The 18,951-nt window shown below is 50.5% G+C and overlaps 1 protein-coding gene across 1 annotated transcript in view; it reads right to left on the bottom strand.

The window, feature by feature from the left end:
- The window catches only part of VAC14 (VAC14 component of PIKFYVE complex), a 113,787-nt gene that overhangs the window by 70,164 nt on the left and 24,672 nt on the right, over nucleotides 1-18,951 (bottom strand). Inside the window, exons 10-12 of the mRNA XM_003829478.6 lie at nucleotides 14,523-14,586; nucleotides 5,296-5,440; nucleotides 4,955-5,020 (exon numbers count right to left, since the gene is read on the bottom strand). Coding sequence (XP_003829526.3) covers nucleotides 4,955-5,020; nucleotides 5,296-5,440; nucleotides 14,523-14,586 — 275 coding nt within the window. The remainder of the gene's footprint in view (nucleotides 1-4,954; nucleotides 5,021-5,295; nucleotides 5,441-14,522; nucleotides 14,587-18,951) is intronic.

The following is an 18,951-nucleotide window of genomic DNA, read 5'->3' as shown; positions in this document are numbered from 1 at the left end:
AACACCCCTGAGGTCCTCCGGCCTCTAGAGACAGGCAGGAAAACAGAGAGCAGCTTCTGTCCCGGGTTTTGCTGCTGAAGCAGAAGCAGGGAGGACCCGGAACAGATGCAGAGCCCATTGCCTTGATCTCAATGTGCATCTCCAGGCCCTTTACAGAAATGACCTCCTGCATCGGAGGAGCTACTGCTTATCGTGGGTTTATGTGTGCTGGGTCCCGAGGGGAGCATTTGACATTCATGATCTCATTTCATCCTTATAACAAACCTGGGAGCAAGCTTCCATTATTATTTTCTGTTTACAAACAAGGAACCTAAAGCTCAGAGAGGCTAGGTTACCAACCATCAAGTGGCAGAGCCCAAGGTGGACTCCTAGACTTCCTGAACCCAAAGCCCACGCTCTTAACCACCAGGCCTCAGTGTCACCTGGGTAGAGAAGGAAGAACCAGAGAGGGAAGTCATTCAGAATCACATCAAAATTACAAAACACTGAGAGTACTCATCATAAGTGAATAAAACCTACAAAAAAAGACTCTAAAGCACTACTGAAGGACATCAAGATGGCTCACAGGACTGAGAAAGAGCCTGGCTCCTGGGTGGGGGAGTTCACCACAGCGAGACGCCAAGTTCCCCCAACATACTTGTAACGACAGACAGGTCATTACAATGGGCCAGGGTCTGGGTGAGGGGGTTACGCTTTCTCTTTAAACACGCCTATGAGGCTGGTGTAGACATCATTATCCCCTTTTCACAGGCCCAGGGAGGGTAAACTCCTTGGCCAGGGTCCCCGGTAAGGAAGGTTTAGAGCTAGGATTCAAGCCAGGGTCATGGCCACCTGTCTGGGACGTTCATGTTCACTCACAGGGGAATAGACATCCTTCCAGGATTTTCTGGAGACTGTGATCACCCTGAGAGTTCCAAAAGCAGGCTGGGAGGCAGCTGTGCCTAGGAGTTGTGGACTACCTGAGGTCCCACCATCGGGACCATGGAGAGGGCCCCCATCCCGTGGATATTCACAGGTGGGGGTATGGCCATCTTACAGGCAGAACTCACTCAGGCAGCATGGCGGCTGCCCAGCTGCCAGGCAGCCAACAACTGGCATCTTCTGGGCAGGGGAAGCAGCAGTCTCACCTCCCAGACAGGGACCCAGCAGGATGCAGTGAGCACGCACCCTGCATTCTGCACTGTGGAAATCAGGGTCACATTTTCACTTAAAAAACAATCAGATCTCTAGCTATGGGAGGATTTCTACTCCAGTGCCAGGAATATTAATTTGACACCTGCAAATTCTTTTTGACAAAAGGAATTTTCAGATAACGTCTGCAAGGAGCAGGTGGTGCTGAGGAAACAGCCACTTATCTTGAATAATGGGAAGGCAGAGACAACTGAGGATGCCAGAAGGTGGAGACTAACGAGGTGTCACTCGGTGGAACTGAGGAACAATGGCAGACGAGACACCCCAGCGAGGCCACGCACCCGTGGGACTGACAGAGATGGTGGTGGCAGCAGAGCTGGGTCTCTGAGGCTCTGCTGCGCCAGCTCTTGCATCACCAACACCTGAGCACACTGTCCCCTGCGAGCAGTGGCTCTCAGCGAGAGGGAGGAGCATGTGGGTTTATCACAACCATCCTGGGAGAGCAAGACATTTGCAACACAGATGACAAAGTGAATGTCCCAAATACACAAAGAGCTGCTACAGATCAATAAGAAAAGTGGACGAAGGATCTGGGGGCTGAAGGGGGAGCTTTTTCAAAGTACACATACCAGCTGGGCATAGTGGCTCATGCCTGTAATCCCAGCACTTCGGGAGGCCAAGGCAAGCAGATCACTTGAGGTCAGGAGTTCAAGACCAGCCTGGCCAACGTGGTGAAAGCCCGTCTCTACTAAAAATGCAAAAAGTTAGTCAGGTGTGGTGGTACATGCCTGTAATCCCAGATACTTGGGAGGCTGAGGCAGGAGGACTGCTTGAACCCCGGAGGTGGAGGTTGCAGTGAGCCGACATCACACCACCGCACTCTAGCCTGGGCGAGAGTGAGATTCCATGTCAAAAAAACAAACAAACAAAAACAAAAAACTCACAAAAACAACAAAAAACACATACACCTCTCCATACTCTCCACGCTCAAGAACTTCTGGAACAAGACCACAAAACCTTCCCCTGATGAAATCCTGAGGAAATGAGGAGGAAGATACAACCACACACAAGCTCGCCTCCTGCTGCTGACATGGGCTGGGAGCATGCTGGGTGAGACTCAGGCCTGGTGAGGAAGCGATTAAGGGCCCAAGCTTTGGTGCCAAACAGATCTGGCTCTGGGTTTGGGCTCTACCACCTCCTAGCTGTGTGCAGGTCACGTGACCTCCTCAGGCCATAGTTTTTAGAAATGCAAAATGGAAGTAAGACGACTCCCCCCAGAGAACCATCGTGAGGGTTCTACAGACACAAGTGAAGGGTCTAGCGCGATTCCTCCCATGGTAATGACTTCCTACAGTTAAGAATCTTCCACGACAACCTGTGCCGCGGGGCTGCCTAGCTGGAAGTGAGAGCCTTCGCAGCGAGCACTGAGGTTAACTTCCATGAGTGAGGACTTTGGTAGGAGAGGACCTGCCTGTCTGGCTGTGTTCCTGCTTAACCTAACAAGCTTTCATAGTCTTGAATCCCAGAGAGCTCCAATTCGAGATCAGGGCTGTTTGGAAATATTTGAAAAATCCTGAGAGGGCACTTTCTAGATATCCTAGAAAGGAAGTTTCAGGAGAAGATGGGCTTTGTCTTGTTCATGGTTGTCTTCCCATTGCCAAGTACACAGTACACCCTCAGGCCCACCAAAGATTAAGCAGGGGACACTTAGGAATGTGATTCTGGAAAGCAACCGGATGGGGTAAGATCAGGACTCATCACTAATGATTAAGGTCCCCAAATCCCTCCTCTAGAGAGAAGGGGAAGCAGAGGCTCTTCACTGCTGTTATGGTACCCCTCAACTGTCCCCAACTGTCCCCCAGAGCAGTTTCCACGCCCTCCCCAGTGCAGGCCCACAAGACGTGCCCCAAAGCCCTGACAACATTTGGCACTTCAGCAAATCGAGTTTCCACAGCCACAGCCTGAACAGCGCTGTTTAATGGACTGCATCTCCGCCTGCTCTCTTTAAATGCGCACACACAAAAACCAATTTCAAGCACAGAAAGCTGGATGGGATTAAACAACTCAGTTTAAAGGACTGAAAACTCAGCTGCTTCCAGTGAAGTCCTAGGGAAGGAACCAATCAGCAAAGTTCTGCTCTTCTTTTTTGTATTGAAATGAGGGCTGTGACTGTGCAGTGAGTCACTCCCAACTCGCAGGCAGAACGGGGCCAAGTCCACCTGGGCCTCGCGCTGCAGGGGGTGGTGCGTGGAGAGAGGGGGGGTGTGTGTGTGTGTGTGTGTGTGCGCGCGCGCGCGCGCATGGGGGCGGGGGGGTAGGCAGGAGAGGCCAAGGGCATACTCACAGACCATCTGTTTTGGATTTTTCTGGTAATACAGAAAACCTCAGAGGACCTAGAGGTTGATACCTGCCTGTCCATTTCTCTCTTCAGCCCAGGTTCGGGAAAGCAAATTCAGGCTGCAGGACAGCTGCCCCGGCCCCCCACAAGCCTGGCACCAGCCCAGGGAAGACTGAGGAGCCTCACTCCATGGGGACTGGTGAGCAATAGCCCTCTCCCATTCCCCCCACCCAGCCTCATCCACTCTCTGCAGTGTGGGCAGGTCTGTTGATTCACGAGCTGGCTGCCTCATGGAGATACAGCTCTGCCTACAGCTCACAGTGCCTTGGCGCTCAGAAGAGGAAAGTGGGCTGAGGCTCAGCTTGGACCGTCAGCATCTGAGATGCAGCCTGAAGAGCTGGTATGGATGGAGGGATGGGATGCTGCCGTGCAATGGGCACGCGCAGCTGCAAACCCTGCCGCTTGGCTGGGAGGCAGGGGAACCCGGTAAAGGAACACCACGCAATGGGCATGGCTGAGAATGGAGTGTGGAAAGGTGTGTGTGGCTGGGGCAGACTCCTGCCCAGATGACAGGAAGAGCCAGGGGCCCCCTCCACCTCCCAGGCCAGCCTCTGTACTCCAGCTCTCTCAGAGGGCTCACTCCTGCTGCCTGGGATCTGGGTCAGCCTCTCCCTCTGCACCAGCAGCTCTTGGTGGCCCCAAAAAGGCAAAGCTTAAGGGTCCAATTTCAAACTAGAGGTCATAATGGAGTCCAGCTGAAATGAGTAACACAACCAACGCTAACTGAGCGTGCAGCAGGGGCCCGGCCCAGTGCTTAGCATTTTACATGGATCATTTCCCTCTCACATCCCCCTATGGTTACTGCCCTCATTGAACAGAGGAAAACTGAGATGCTGAGATGCAGAGATACTAAGTGTCTTGCCTTTGGGCAGCCTCACTCCAAGCCAAGCTCCCCGCCTGTCCTGTGCTGCCTCCCTCACTGACACTCTGCCCCAGCTGCTCCAGAAGGGACTACAGAAGAGTCCTCACTCCTAAAGTGAGTTTTTTTTTTGTTTTTGTTTTTGTTTTTTTGAGACAGGGTCTCACTCTGTCGCCCAAGCTGGAGTGCAGTGGCACGATCTCTGCTCACTGCAACTTCTGCCTCCTGGGTTCAAGCAATTCTCCCACCTCAACCTCCTGAGCAGCTGGGAGTACAGGCATGCACCACCACGCCTGGCTAATTTTTGTATTTTGAGTAGAGACGGAGTTTCACCATGTTGGCCAGGCTAGTCTCGAACTCCTGGCCTCAAGTGATCCACCCACCTTGGCCTCCCAGAGTGCTGGAAAAACAGGTGTGAGCCACTGCACCTGGCCCCAAAGTGAGTATTAAACACAGCTTTACCTCTAGGAAGGATGCACTGTACCAAAATAAGCATATCTCAGTCACTAACAAGGGGAGGCAGGGCAGCCGATGTTCCATAAGTACGGGTGGCGTTGGTGACCTACCTCATCCGATTCATCCGATAACGTCTGCAGTAGGATGGGAAAGAGGCTGTCCGTGTGCCGGAACATCTGGAGAGCAGAGAAGCAGGGGTGCCCGTGAGTGCTCCCTTTGCCCCGGGACTGTGTGCAGTGCAGTGTCCCGCTGGTGTGCACGGACCCACTGGTCTGCACGGACCACTTCCCTCCCCGACACAATGAGGGCTCCTCGCAGCACCTGTCACTTCTCTGCCGGCCAGGGTTTCCCTAGAAGGGCAATGACCAAAATGCTACCAACTATGGGCAGGCCCTGGAAAACCAAGGTGGACCCAGAAGAGGCCCCTGGCTTGGAGGGGCCCGGGGCTCACCTTCCGAGGAGTTTTGATGTAGAGGTGGTAGAGCCACTTGAGAACTGCAATCCTGGTCATCATCCCAATGGCCGTGTCACTGAGGTGGCAGTTTAGGACCTGCACGATCCCGTCGAGGTGAAGGGTCACTGGGGCTCTTTCAGTGCTGTGGGTAAGATCGGGAGGGAGAGCAGAGGTGAAGCCCACCATAGCCCTCTCCCATGGAGTCATGGCACCACCCTGGGCCTGCACATCCTGAGTCACACACTGCTAACCACCGTCAAGGGGGATCGGGGGTCAGGGATAACCTGATCCCACACATCCTTGCTGGTCTCCCACCATCCCAGCTCAGCCCAGCCCAGGGGTTTGAAGGGGGCTTCTCTCTCTCCCTTTCCAAAGAAGTTTGGAGCTTGCTGCTGGGCTGGAACCATGATAACCATGTTTTGGGGGACGAGGACCAGTCTGCTGGGCTCCCACTCACTTTTCCTTTTCTTTCTCCAGCACCAGCCTGGCTTGCACAGGAGGAGAAACCCTCTCCCAGTCACTGAGCTGACCTGACCAGGCTCAAGGCATTAAGTTCAGACCCTTTCTTGGAAAAACAAAACCACCAGGTCTGGACTGTATGAGGGAAGGTCCCGATAACAACTGTTGACCTCCGCCAGGCCCTTCACTGGCCATCTGAAGGATGTTTCTCAAGTGAGGTCAGGGATCGAGGCTTGTCATTGTGCCTTGCCACTGCACCAGGGCACTCAGCACATTTGGCCTAGGAGAGACACCCTTGAGAGTTGTGACCAAAATGCGCTCCTTTGAGTTGGGGAAGGGGTAACACAGCCTCTGCCTATGAGAAACGGATATTGTTCAGGAGGTACTTTTGTTCTGGTGGGCACAGGAAGCCCCCTGGCTTCTGCGGACTGAAGTCCTGCGGGTCCCCAAAGTTCTGCTAAGCAGCCTGTGGGATGGCGGGTGCTGCTGGGAGGCTTGAGTTGGTTTTTTGCCCAAAGCACTGCTCCCTGGCACAGGCTGGGTTTTCAAGGTGGGGGCAGCATGGGTAGAAAAACCTTGGGATATCGGGGAGGGGCTCCCTTCCTACCGAGGCACTACACTGTACTTCCCAAACGGTGCCAACAGGTGCAGGCGAGGGGTTGCATTTCCTAAGGACCTGGGCCAGCAGATCAGTCCCCTGCCGGTATAAAACCGTCTCTTCGTGGCATTTCTAGGCTGCTCAATTATTCATTTGCATCAGGAACTGATGGCTGTGCCTTCCTCACTCGCCTGCAGCCTCTCTGAAGCTCATTTGATGTGAATCCCTAAAGGGCACGATTCTGCGCTCTGTAATTGCTAAGAGGAATTGCTATTTAATATGGTTTGATGATCCCCATGGTGCACATTTCAGGGGCAAGAGTGGGCACATCTATCCTCTGGTGGCCAGGAGCTCCGGGCATGTGATACAGCCACAGAGCCTGGAACTGAGTCTCTGGGCGGGTGGCCACTGTGATATCCCTAGCGGTCACGTGGCTGGAAGTTCCTGGTGTCTTCTGAGGATATCGAAACACTTAAATCTTTGCTAGCCTGAGACAGACGGGGACAGTACTGTGCAGGTAGAGGAGTCTAGGGCGGTAAACACTGGCCCCGTCAATCTCTTAATCAGTTTCTCTCAAGTCCACTGTCCCGCAGAAATACAACGCAAGTCACAGATATAATTTTACATCTTCCAGTTTTCAATTAAAAAGGAGAAACAGGTGAAATGAATTTCAATGCTGTTTTAATTGACCCAATGTATCTAAAATATTAGCATCTCAACATGTAATCAATATAACAGTGAATGTAAACATTCCCAACAAAATCTATTCTCTTTTGTGTCCTAAGCCTTTGGGACCTGGCGTGCATTTCACCGTTACGGTGCACCTCGGTTCAGAGTAGCCAACAGGCACTCAGTAGCCACATGGCTGCCGCAGAGGCCCACACAACAGTCCACGCCAGGACTTTCTGAGTGTTTCCTTGTCATCTCTGGCAGTTTCCTAGCCACTCCCTTAGCTGACGGCCAGCATTTACTGTTTTATCTCCCATTCCCTCTTTTTCCCGTCCTGCAGAGCTCCTTCCCTTGCATTCTGTTCCACACACTTTTTGGGCTGGAAGAATCCCCTGGCTAGAGAAGCTCATGTCCTGGTGGTGGAAGAGATGCCGCCCTACAGCCCAAGGCCTTATGCAAAGCAGGTGAACAGAAGCCACCCCCACCCCAACCTGGTCTTTCCTGACCCTGTGAGCCCCAAAGTCTGTAGTGAGCCCCCTTCCATCAGAAGCCACAGGGACATGTAGGCTGCCAGGGTCCAGGGTGTCACGAGGACCCCGTGCCTGGCAAATCACTGTGACAAGCTTGGCTGAAACAGTACCCCCTGGGAGGAAGGCCTTGTTTTTCCTTGTTTCCCTGGGATCCTTGGAACTGCTCTGGAGCTGCTGGTGAGGAGGAGGGCGGTGCCGTGACCAGGTCCCCTACTCCACTGGCATGGGGCAGGATCAGTGGTGTGTGTGAGCCCCTGGGGGGAATAACAGCTCTGATAACAATGGCAGCCATGATGGTTGTGAAAAGTGAAAGCTCTCCTGGGCGCTTTCCTACACAGCCTCATGTCACTCCTTAAAAAGCCCTATGGCCTAAAGCATGCCACTTCCATTTCGGAGAAGAGGGAACTGAAGCACACAGATAGGAAGTCACCTGGCCAAGATTACACGGCCAGGGAATGGTGGGGCCGCACTTTGGATCCGATCAGTCTGACTCCAGAATAATCTCACCCGCCACACGGCACAGCCTTCTGACCAGGGCAGCAGGCTCAGAGAGAGTCCCTGGTGGCATCGCCTCCACTGTATCCTGGGAGGGGCAGCAGAACGGCAGCTCCAGTGTGGACCAGCCCCTCTGCACCCAGGGGATACCTGGCAGCTCCAGGTGTCCGTGGAAGGAGGTTAGCACACATTTTTCAGTGTAATTTTGTATCAGAAGGGTAGACAGTGGCTCACACCTGAAATCCCAGCACTTTGGGAGGCCGAGGCAGGAGGATGATTTGAGGCCATGAGTTTGAGACCAGCTTGGGCAACACAGCAAGACCCTGTCTCTGTGAAAAATTTTAAAAATTAGCTGGGTGTGGTGGTACATTCCTATGGTCCCAGCCACTCGGGAGGCTGAAGTGGGAGGATTATAAGATCCCAGCTGCTGCCAGCTCCTAGCTGTCAGCTCACCTATGGTGAGCTATGACTGTGTCACTGTACTCCAGCCTGGGTGACAGAGCAAGACCCTGTCCCAAAAGGAAAAAAAAAAAAAAAAAGAAAATCAAGGGGAGGCAGAGGACACGGGGGAAGCCTGGTGCTCCCCACCGGTGCACTAAGAATCCAAAAGGGCCAAGATGTCAGGCTGGATGGCCCCTCGGCAAGCTGAGCTCTGTGGCTCACAGTGGCCCTAAGATGCTGCTGGCCAGCCTGTGGGGCCTCTCCTGCAAGTGGTGCTGTGTCAGGGCCAAAGAACGGCAGCATATCACGGAGCTGGTATGTGAACTGGCAGCATTTCGTGTATTAACATTCTCCAACTTTCTCCACAGCAAACACCTGAACACAGCGAACCTGAAGGTATAGGGCATCTTCAGGCTGCTACTGAGGCAGTCCTGCCGCACTCAACCCAGAACCTCATCACTGAAAGGAACCTCACGGTTCAGGTAACACAATCCTTCAAGGTACGGATGAGCAAGCCCAGGTCCAGAGGCAGTACGGGACCCATCTGACATGTACCAAGCAGTCATTCCCTGGGCTGGAGACACTCTCCCTGGGCTTTTCTTCCCTTGCCTGGCTGGAGGTGGAGGTCATGGGAAGCAGGTGGACCCTAGAGGACCAGGCAGACTGATCTTAGTGCCTGGGAAAGGGAGGGTCAAGATCCCAGCTGCTGTCGGCTCCCAGCTGCTCTGCTGGGCAGGGTTGGCTGCTGCTGCTGAGCTCTGCGCATGCTCAGCAGGGGAACTGGGGCTCTGGGACCCTGCACTCTTCCTAGAGGGCACACTGCATGATGTGCTCAGTTTCCCAGCTGCTGGGCCGGAGCCTGAGAGGTAGCACCCTGCTGTCGTGGCTTACCTTACCCATCAAGAACAGAGGGAGCTCACTCAGTTTAAAATACATTTCTGCATCAGTTCCAAAAAGTCTAGACGAGTCACTCCTGGGGGCTTCTGAGTTATTTCAAGGTGTCTGCAAAATTCCATTTTCATGGAGCATTTTCTCATAAAGCATCTTATAATGAATGTCTTACACATACGCGTACTACAGTTTCCAAATGCATGGCGCTGCTGTGACTATTAAAATATAGATTTACTGAATAATGCTTCTGATATTACCAATAAATAATAATAAGTTCCAGTTGTTCTCTCGGGGAGACAGCATTTCATTTCTGTAACGTCTAACTTTTTACGGTGTTCGGGTTACATCTCTAATCAAATCAGAAGAAAGGTAAATCTAAAAATAGAATTGCTTCTGAAATTGAACTTGCTCTTTAAAATACAGATAATTATAAATTTTTTCAATCAGCAGAGGCTACAAGCTGGGAAATACTGATTTCTAGAACTTTCTGCCTGCTTATTTACAGGGCAGCTAGCTACACCAGGAGAGCTGGTGTCACTGAAGACATCATGACCCTTGGCAACAGCCTGAGCCTCATAGTGGGGACTTCATACAACACCTGTTTGAGAACTCCTAAATCAAATGAGTTAGGGAGGCCAACTGCAAAAGTGGAACTCTCCAACTGCAACTAATAAAGTTAAATGCACGGGCTCTGGAGTCAGACAGATCTAGCTTGAATTCCAGCTTGGCTACTAATTAGTTGAGTGACTCTGGGCAAGAAGTTAACCTCTCTGGGTCTGTTTCCTCATTTGTAAGATGGGGATAATAACAAGGTTCTTGTACTAACAATTGTAGCTAAAGTGTGTAAAGTGCTTTCTGCGGCCCAGGCACCATGTTATGTTCTTTACATACTTAAAAAGCTTTTAAAAATTATTATTATTATTATTGAGACAGGGTCTTGCTCTGTCACCCAGGCTGGAGTGCAGTGGTGCAATCATGACTCACTGCACCCTCAAGCTCCGGGGCTCAACTGATCCTTCCACCTCAGCCTCCTAAGCAGTGGGAACTACAGGAATGTGCCACCACACCCAGCTCATTTTTGTATGTTTTGTAGAAACAGGTTTTCACCATGTTGCCCTGGACTGGTCTCTAACTCCTGGGCTCAAGCAACCAGCCTGCCTTGGCCTCCCAAAGTGCTGGGACTACAGGCGTGAGCCACTGTGCCTGGCTGTTCTTTACATACTTTAACTCATTGAAGCCCCATATCCCTTTGAGGTCAGTACTATCATTACACTGAGTTTAAAGATGAGGAAACTGAGGCGGGGGAAATCACGCTACTTGACCAAGGCCACAGCCAGGCATGCTGGAGTTAGGGCATGAATCCAGGCAGTTGGCTCCACCAGGCAGAGCAGTCACGAGAGAGAACACACCCAGTGGAGACATTTCTCTCTTAACCCTTTCCTCAGCTGGCAAGCATGCTTCCTCCATCCGGGTTCCTTCACGTTCCACTTCTCCCTGGGGAGTCCAATTTTCCACCTCCCATGTATTTCCCATGCTCTGGAGGGTGGAGGAACCCAGACCTACAGCCACCTCACCACCTGCTGCTTTTCCAGGTGGCATTCTTCCATGGCTAAGCCTGGGGCCACCAGGGGCTTCCCGAGTATCGCAGGAAGAGGGGAGATGAGGGAGGGGGAAGACAGCTTCTGCTCTCAGGTTTAGTCAGTTAATTCTCCCTGTGTTTCGGTCCAAGTGAGAAATCTTTTATAAAAAATCTGGGATGCAAGGATTGCTTCCATGGTGATCCTTGAACCCCTGAAAGTGAATTCAGAATTTCATGTGGATGTGCATTTTTTTGGTGTGTGTGTGACAGAGTCTCGCTCTGTCACCCAGGCTAGAGTGCAGTGGCGCGATCTCGGCTCACTGAAACCTCCGCCTCCCAGGTTCAAGCAATTCTCCTGCTTCAGCCTCCCAAGTAGCTAGGAGTACAGGTAAGTGCCACCACGCCTGGCTTTTTTTTTTTTTTTTAATTTTTATTTTTAGTAGAGATAGGGTTTCACTATGTTGGCCAGGCTGATCTCGAACTCCTGACCTCAGGTGATCCACCTGCCTTGGCCTCCCAAAATGCTGGGATTATAAGCGTGAGCCACCGTGCCCAGCTGTGGATGTACATTTTTTTTGGAAGAGGGTCCATAGCTTTCATCAGGCTCTCCAAGGGTCAATGGCCACTCAGAGGCACAGGACTGCCACCACTATGGCAGTTTCCAGCCAGGTGGGAATGCCTTTCTGCCGTGGGAGGAGTCTCCAGTCTGGCCACCACCCTGGGCAGACCTGAACTGAGTGAAACTGGTGGCCTCACGTGGTGCCTTGGGCAAGCGGCGCAGCTGAAGAATCACAGGGTGGGTCTGGCTACCTGGCAACTCTGCACGATCCCATCCGTGTCCAAGCTCAGTCTCACTGTGTCAATACCCGCTGTGGGAAGAAGGTGGTGGGCTGGAGCCCGGGCATGTTGGCTCTGGTTTTACAACTCTGAAGGTGCCCAGCTCTTGAGCACAGCTGGTGACACTGACTGTGCAGCTGCCATGTGGGGACCTCTGTCACCAAAAGTCAGGAAGCACTAGATCATTTGTTCTTGTTTGGTTTTTTAGGTAGGATGGTTTGGATTTTAGGTAGGATTTGGCATTGGCTCCTGAATGACAAGTATAAACCAAAACCCTGGTCCAGTCTAGCAGTTCCTGGCCTTGGCACAAGAACTGAGGGCTCCTGTAGGCTCATCCCAGCCGACAGTAGCGCAGTCTCCCCAGCGAGGCAGCGGACAGCGGTGCCCCTCTGCAGCCCATGGCTTAAGCCTACCTCTGCCTTCTCCTAGATCTCCCCGACCTCCCCCTCAATCCCCATAGCCCAGATTACAGAGACAAGTCTACAACAGGCTTTTGGCTGCCAGAGGGAGGCTTTTAAATCCCAGATCAGATCCTGCCATTCCCACTTGTGACACTGTCTCCACAGCCTCCAGCGCAAAAGCTAAGCCCTCTGCAGGATACACAAGTCCTCGTATGTCTGTCCAGACCGTTCCCCGAGTTCCAGGACCCAGTACCTGAGTCTGCCTCCCCCCTTCTCCTGGGATGCTCAGAGCCACCTGGAACGAGCTCTTGACCACCCCACCCACACCTGCTCCTCCTTCCAGCCCTGGTGTGCAAATGACACTAGGATAGCGGGGGTCTGGCTCACACCAAATTTCTAGAAGGCAGTCTTTCCCTCACCTCTCTCCTGCCTACCCCATCCCACCCATCAGTGAGTCCTGTGGTTCTCAACACAGAGCTCAAACCCACCCAACTTTCTCCACATGCTGCTCCTCCCCAGCCTGAGCCCCCATCCCCTCTGATGGGGACAACGGTGACAGCTCCCTAGCAGGTCTGCATCCACCGGGCCCCTCCTAGATCCACTGTCCACAGAGCAGCCCCATTCTTCCTCCCTTCTCGTCCCTACCATGAAAGTAATACTACTGACCCCACGGGACTCAGACAAAGCTGAAGGATCCGACGTAAAGGTTTAGCACTGCGCTGGGGCCCTGGAAGCCTGGCTATGTTGACTGGCATTAGCTGTTATTCCCAGCCAGTCTTCTCATTGCCTGGGCTCAGGCACCATGGCCCTCCCTTTCTGGTAACTTCACCCCTCACATCAATCACTCCTCTTTCCAGAAACTTCCTGGCTACTTCTCTGCCTCACCACTGGAGTAAATGAATGAAGGTCAGGGACACATTCAGGGGCCAGCTCTTATTTTGGAGCCTACAGGGGTGAGAACAGGCAGGTGCACTGGAACACGTGGCAGCTATGTGAAAACGAGAGAATGGCAACATTCGCTGATCTCCTCCATCAACGTAGGGGGCTCCTAGTGGTACATTTCATAATCGGCTGCACCTGCGTGCTTGGAAAACATGCTCAGGGTGCTGAGGGATGAGGATAAGTTCACAAATGACATCGACGAGGGAAGAACCCTAGCTAGGGGTCTGGGGGGAAGAGCCTCTTGGGGTAGAGTGCACACTTTCTCTTCATGAGTGATTGGCTCTCCCAGGGTCCAGGTTCACTGTCAAGTTCAGGGGAAAGAAACCCCTGTAGGAGACCCACCATCCACTCTAGCCCCAGAGATGCCAAGGTCACCCAAAGAAAAAGTGACATGGGGCAAGTCCAGGGGACTCAGACCAGGGCAGAACCGTTACAGTACCTTCCGTACCTTCCGCGGGGAGTCCCTTCACCTTGCAGGGAGTATGGAGGGAGCCCTAAGGAAGAGAATTATTTTGCTGCCTGGTCTGCACTGCCCCCATGTGGAAGACTGCGCCATTACAGCTGACCTGGGCGCACAGGAGACGACAGCTCCTGGGGCCGGTGATTTATCCTTAATCTTGGACATGATTCATGACTGCCCATGCTCAGGCTGTCCTTGAACAGACTTCCCCTTGTGGGTCTTGTTGGCCCCCCATCATCCTGGACAAACAGACAGCGCTGAGTCAAGGCAACTGTGTCTCACTGCAGTCACCATGTATTAGCTGTACTTTTATTATTATAACTTGCGTTTACTGACCTCCAATAGCTTAATTTTTTTTTAATATTTAAAAATAAGTAAGAACAATCCATTTTCTTTCATTCCTTTTTTTTTTTTTTTTAAAGACATGGTCTCACTCTGTTATCCAGGCTAGAGTGCAGTGGTGTGATCTCAGCTCACTTCAACCTCTGGCTCAAGTGATCCTCCCACCTCAGCCTCCCCAAGTAGCTGGGACTACAGGCACACGCCACCAGGCCCAGATAATTTTTTGTATTTTCAGTAAAAACAGGGTCTCGCCATGTTGCCCAGACTGGTCTTAAACTCCTGAGCTCAAGCGATCTGCCTGCCTCGGCCTCCCCAAGTGCTGGGATTAGAGGCATAAGCCACCATGTCTGGCCCCCAGTGGCTTCTAATCCGCCCTATCTATCCATCAAGCCTGGGTGGGGTGGGCTTTCTCAGTGTCCTTCAGATTCCTTCATCAATTAACTCTTTTGTGTACAAGGGTGTCCCAAAAGCGCAGCCGCGAGTAGAATTTGCCTTGGGTCATTGCTGTAGTCTCCCGCATCCAGGAAAGATCTAGGCCGCTCGCTTTCCACAAACCTTCTGGCTGAAACAAGCCACTTACCTGGCTGCAGTGAAGACACTGATGCCGCTACTGAAGCTGGAGTCACAGGAACCATCTGGACCTCCTGGGAGAGGAAGAGGAACAAGGGGTCATGAAAGGCTGTTGGCGCTCTTGAATAAACAAGACCCCTGTGACAAGCACACACAGAACTCTCCAGAGCCCCATACCTTGATTCAGGCTCTTCAAAAGGACCATGGCTCTGGAGCCCTGAGGACCCAACCAACGCCCAGTCATTCTCGATAGTCCCCAAGCTTGTAAGTCTGTAGTCACAGTGATCTCACAAGGAGGGGACACCAGTGCTAAACACATCTGGCAAATCTCAGAAGGGATCACTGGCCTGAGGGGAATGGATGTTTAAAATGACAGATAATACCCAGCATCCTTAGCTATCAGGAAAATGCAAATCCAAACCACAAGATACTACTGTACACCCATCAGGATGGCTAAAATAAAAGACAGATAATAGCAAGTGTTGATGAGAATGTGGAGAAACTGGAACCCTCGTACATTGCTGGTGGGAATGTAAAATGGTGCAAGCTGCTTTGGAAAACAGTCTGGCCATTCCTCCAAAGGCTAAACATAGTCACCACATGACTCAGCAGCTCCACTCCTAGGTATATACCAAAGAGAAATGAAAACTTATGGACACATGAAACCTTGTACATCAATCATGTTCACATCAGCATTATCTACAATAGCCAAAAAGCAGAAGCAACCCAAATACCTATCAACAGATGAATGGATAAATGAGGTGTGGTATAGCCATACAATGGACTATTATTTGGCAATAAAAAGGGATGAAGTACTGATGCACGCCATAAAAATGAACTTTAAAAACATTGTGTTAAGTGAAAGAAGCCAGTCATAAAAGACTACATATTGTATCCCTTTCTCGAAAGTGTTTAGAACAGGCAAACCTATGGAGACGGAAAATGGACTGGAGGTTGCCTAGGACTGGAGGAGACGGGGGAATAGGGTATAATGGCTAATGGATTCTTTCAAGGGCATGGAAAATATTCTAAAATTGATTGTGGTGATGGTTACATAACCCTGTGAATCTACAAAGTCACTGAATTGTACACTTGATGTTGGGTGAATTGTGTGGTACATGAATTCTATCTCAATAAAGGGCTTAAAAAATGACTTTGGGGAAAGGACTGTGACTACACTGTGTCTGCGCCCGAGTCTTCCTCCAAGTGGCCAACTCAATACCTGTCTTAGTATTTAACTTACCATCATATAACCCAGGGTAGAAAAGCATCTACCTGGCATCGACTACTTCTTTTTCCCAGTTAAGGAATAACCTTTAAATTCCAACTTTTTTCTTTTGGCATCTAATCAAGTTTCCTAAAGAGCCAAGATGTTCTAGATCTGGAAAGCTGGATCCTGTTCCGCCTTCAGTCCCCGTCTAGGCACTGGCCACAGCTCTCACTGCACTGAGGAGGGAAGAGGGGGCTGGCAGTCCTGCAGTGCTTGGGGTGGGAGGTGCTATGGGAAAAAATTCCAGACTCCTGATACTAATTTTTTGTAGTTGTGAAATAATTTTAGATGTACAGAAAAGTTGCAAAAAGAGTAAAGAATTCTTTTTATACCCTTTAGCCAGCTGTCCCTAATGCTAACATTGTACATACCCATAGTTCAATTATCTTTTTTTTTTTTTTTGAGATAGAGTCTTGGCTCTGTTGCCCAGGCTGGAGTGTAGTGGCACAACCTTGACTCACTGCAATCTTTGCCTCCTGCACTCAAGAGACTGAGCCTACCTCAGCTTCCAGGGTAGCTGGGACTATAGGCACGTACCATTAAGCCCGGATAGTTTTGTGTTTTTTTTTTGTATTTTCAGTAGAGATGGGGTTTTGTCGTGTTACCCAGGCTGGTTACAAACTCCTGGGCTCAAGTGATCCACCCACCTCAGCCTCCCAAAGTGCTGGGATTACAGGCGTGAGCCACCATGCCCGGCTCCATAGTTCAATGATCAAACCCAGAAGGTTAACATCGATACACTACCATTAACTAAATGATTACCCTAATTTGAACATCACGAGTTTTTCCATTCCTGGCCTTTTGTTCCAGGATCTCACACTGCATTTAGCTAAACTGTCTTCTTTGTCTCCTCCAATCTGTTGCAGCCCCTCAATCTGTGTGTCTTTCATAAACTTGACACTTTTGAAGCGCTGGTCACTCTGCAGAATGTCTCCCCGTTTGGGTTGGTCTCACGTTTTCTCACGAGTAAGGAGTTGCGCATCTTTGGAGGAATGTCACGGAAGTGCTGCGCCTCAGTGCACCCTATCGGGGGAACGTGTTGTCTGTTAGCCTCATTACTGGTGACGTTAACCTCATCGCCTGACGCACAGTGTCTGCTGGGTTTCTCCCCTGTAAGGTTACTGTTTTTCTGTTTGTAATTAATAAATAACTTGGGGGAAGATACTTAAGATTGGAAAAATATTCTGTTTTCCCTCAAAATGTCCCCAGTGATTGACCGCAGCACTCAGGGCTGGAGCTTGCCTATAACAAATATTACTGTGGAATTTGCCTGATGGTGATTTCTGTCTCCCCTTTTCCTCCATTATTGACTAAAATTTTCTTTTCTCTTTCTCCCCCTCTCCCCTCTCCCCTCCCTCCCTTCCTTCCTTTTTTTTTTTTTTTTTTTTGATACAGTTTGACTCTGTCACCCAGGATGAAGTGCAATGGCATGATCTTGGCTTACTGCAACCTCCGCCTCCCGGGTTCAAATGATTCTCATGCCTCAGCTTCCCAAGTAGCTGAGATTACAGTGGCGCGCCACCATGCCTGGCTAATTTTTTTTTGTATTACTAGTAGAGATAGGGTTTCACCATGTTGGCCAGGCTGGTGTCAAACTCCTGACCTCACGTGATTGACCCACCTCAGCCTCTGAAAGTGCTGGGATTACAGGCGTGAGCCACCATGCCCAGCGTATTGACTGAAGTTTTCTGTAAGGAAGAGCTGTCCCTTCTCCACCATTAATCAATTCAATTATTTATGTCATTATGGACTCCTGGATATTGATATTATTCCATGGGTTACAAATCAAAATGATCATTATTTATATTGTTGTTCAAGTGATACCAGCCTTGGCCTCTTAAAAGTTTTAAATTATACAAGTAAAATATATCCTCATTCTAAAATTTTCAAACACAAAGCAAAACCTCTTTCTCTCCTTAATCTTCAATCTTACTTTTCTCTACCTGCCCATCACCGCTCCCCGGGGTAGGCAAGTCTCTTGCGCTGGCTTGTGCTGTCCTACTTCTTATTTTGTAAACATAAATGGGATCACAAAACTTATTTTCTGCAACTTGCATCTTTCACTCTGTCCTATGGCTTAGAGCAGTGCTATTCTAGGTGCGGGCCATAGACCTTTTCTCCTAGTAAAGGGGGCCTTTATTTCCATGTCTGTACTGCTGCCTGCCCCCTGTAGACCCAGGACGCAGCTCAGAGGGGACAGGGGCAGCTGTGGCAGGGGGCTGGGCCCGCTCAGATGCTCGTCCTCCTAGTGCCAAGGCCCAGGCAGCCTGGTGTCTGTCTGATGGACCAGGGCCTGGGGAAAAGTGAGGAAAAGCTGGGGAAAGCTGGGCAGGATAGACTGGAACAGCAGCCAGGACTCCATGCCCCTGGAGGGCATCTTTTAGAAATACCCACATTTATAGATGAAATAATGTGGCATCAGAAATTGGTCTCAAATTAATTTAGATTGTCTCCTGATTTTCACTCTTACATCTCTCCTGTGCTTTCATGCAGGGTGGGACTGCTGAGGGGAAGGATTGGGCACTTCTTATTTTAACAGGTATTGTCCTTTAGGTTCTACCAATTTATGTGTATTTCCAAATTGGAAGAGCAGTTACCCCTTCTAAAGCCTTTCTTCACCTGTACAATGGGGGTAATGACAGTACCTATACCCTAAGCTTGCTATGACAATGAATGAGCTAACATTTGTTAGGTGTTTAAAATGACACCCACCATATCATAAGAACTATTGTAGCATTTTTTGTTTGTTTTTTAGAAATGGGGTCTCATTCTGTCCCCCAGGCTGTAGTGGCGTGATCATGGCTCACTGCAGCCTCGAGCTCCTGGGCTCAGCAGATCCTCCTGCCTCAGTCTCCCAAGTAGCTGTGACTAAAGGTGTGTGCCACCTCACCCAGCTAATTTTTTAAAATTATTATTTTTGTAGAGACAGGGTCTCTCACTTTGTTGCCCAGGCTGGTCTCAAACTCCTGGCTTTAAGCAATCCTCCCGCCTCAGCCTCCCAAAGTATTGGGATTACAGGCATGAGCCACTGCACCTGGCCCATTTGTTACATAAAGGATTAATGGCCCTGTCATGGACTTTCACATTTTTCTTCCATTTCTTTCTTCTGACTTAAAGGAGCTCTTTCTTGTGTTTGGATACTAACTCTTTAATGACAAAATACATTGCA

This window comes from Pan paniscus, chromosome 18 (assembly GCF_029289425.2).
Source record: "Pan paniscus chromosome 18, NHGRI_mPanPan1-v2.0_pri, whole genome shotgun sequence".
NCBI classification, from domain to species: Eukaryota; Metazoa; Chordata; class Mammalia; order Primates; family Hominidae; genus Pan; species Pan paniscus.
The sequence above is the reverse complement of the archived record's forward strand: the minus strand, read 5'-3'. Positions and strand labels throughout refer to the sequence as shown.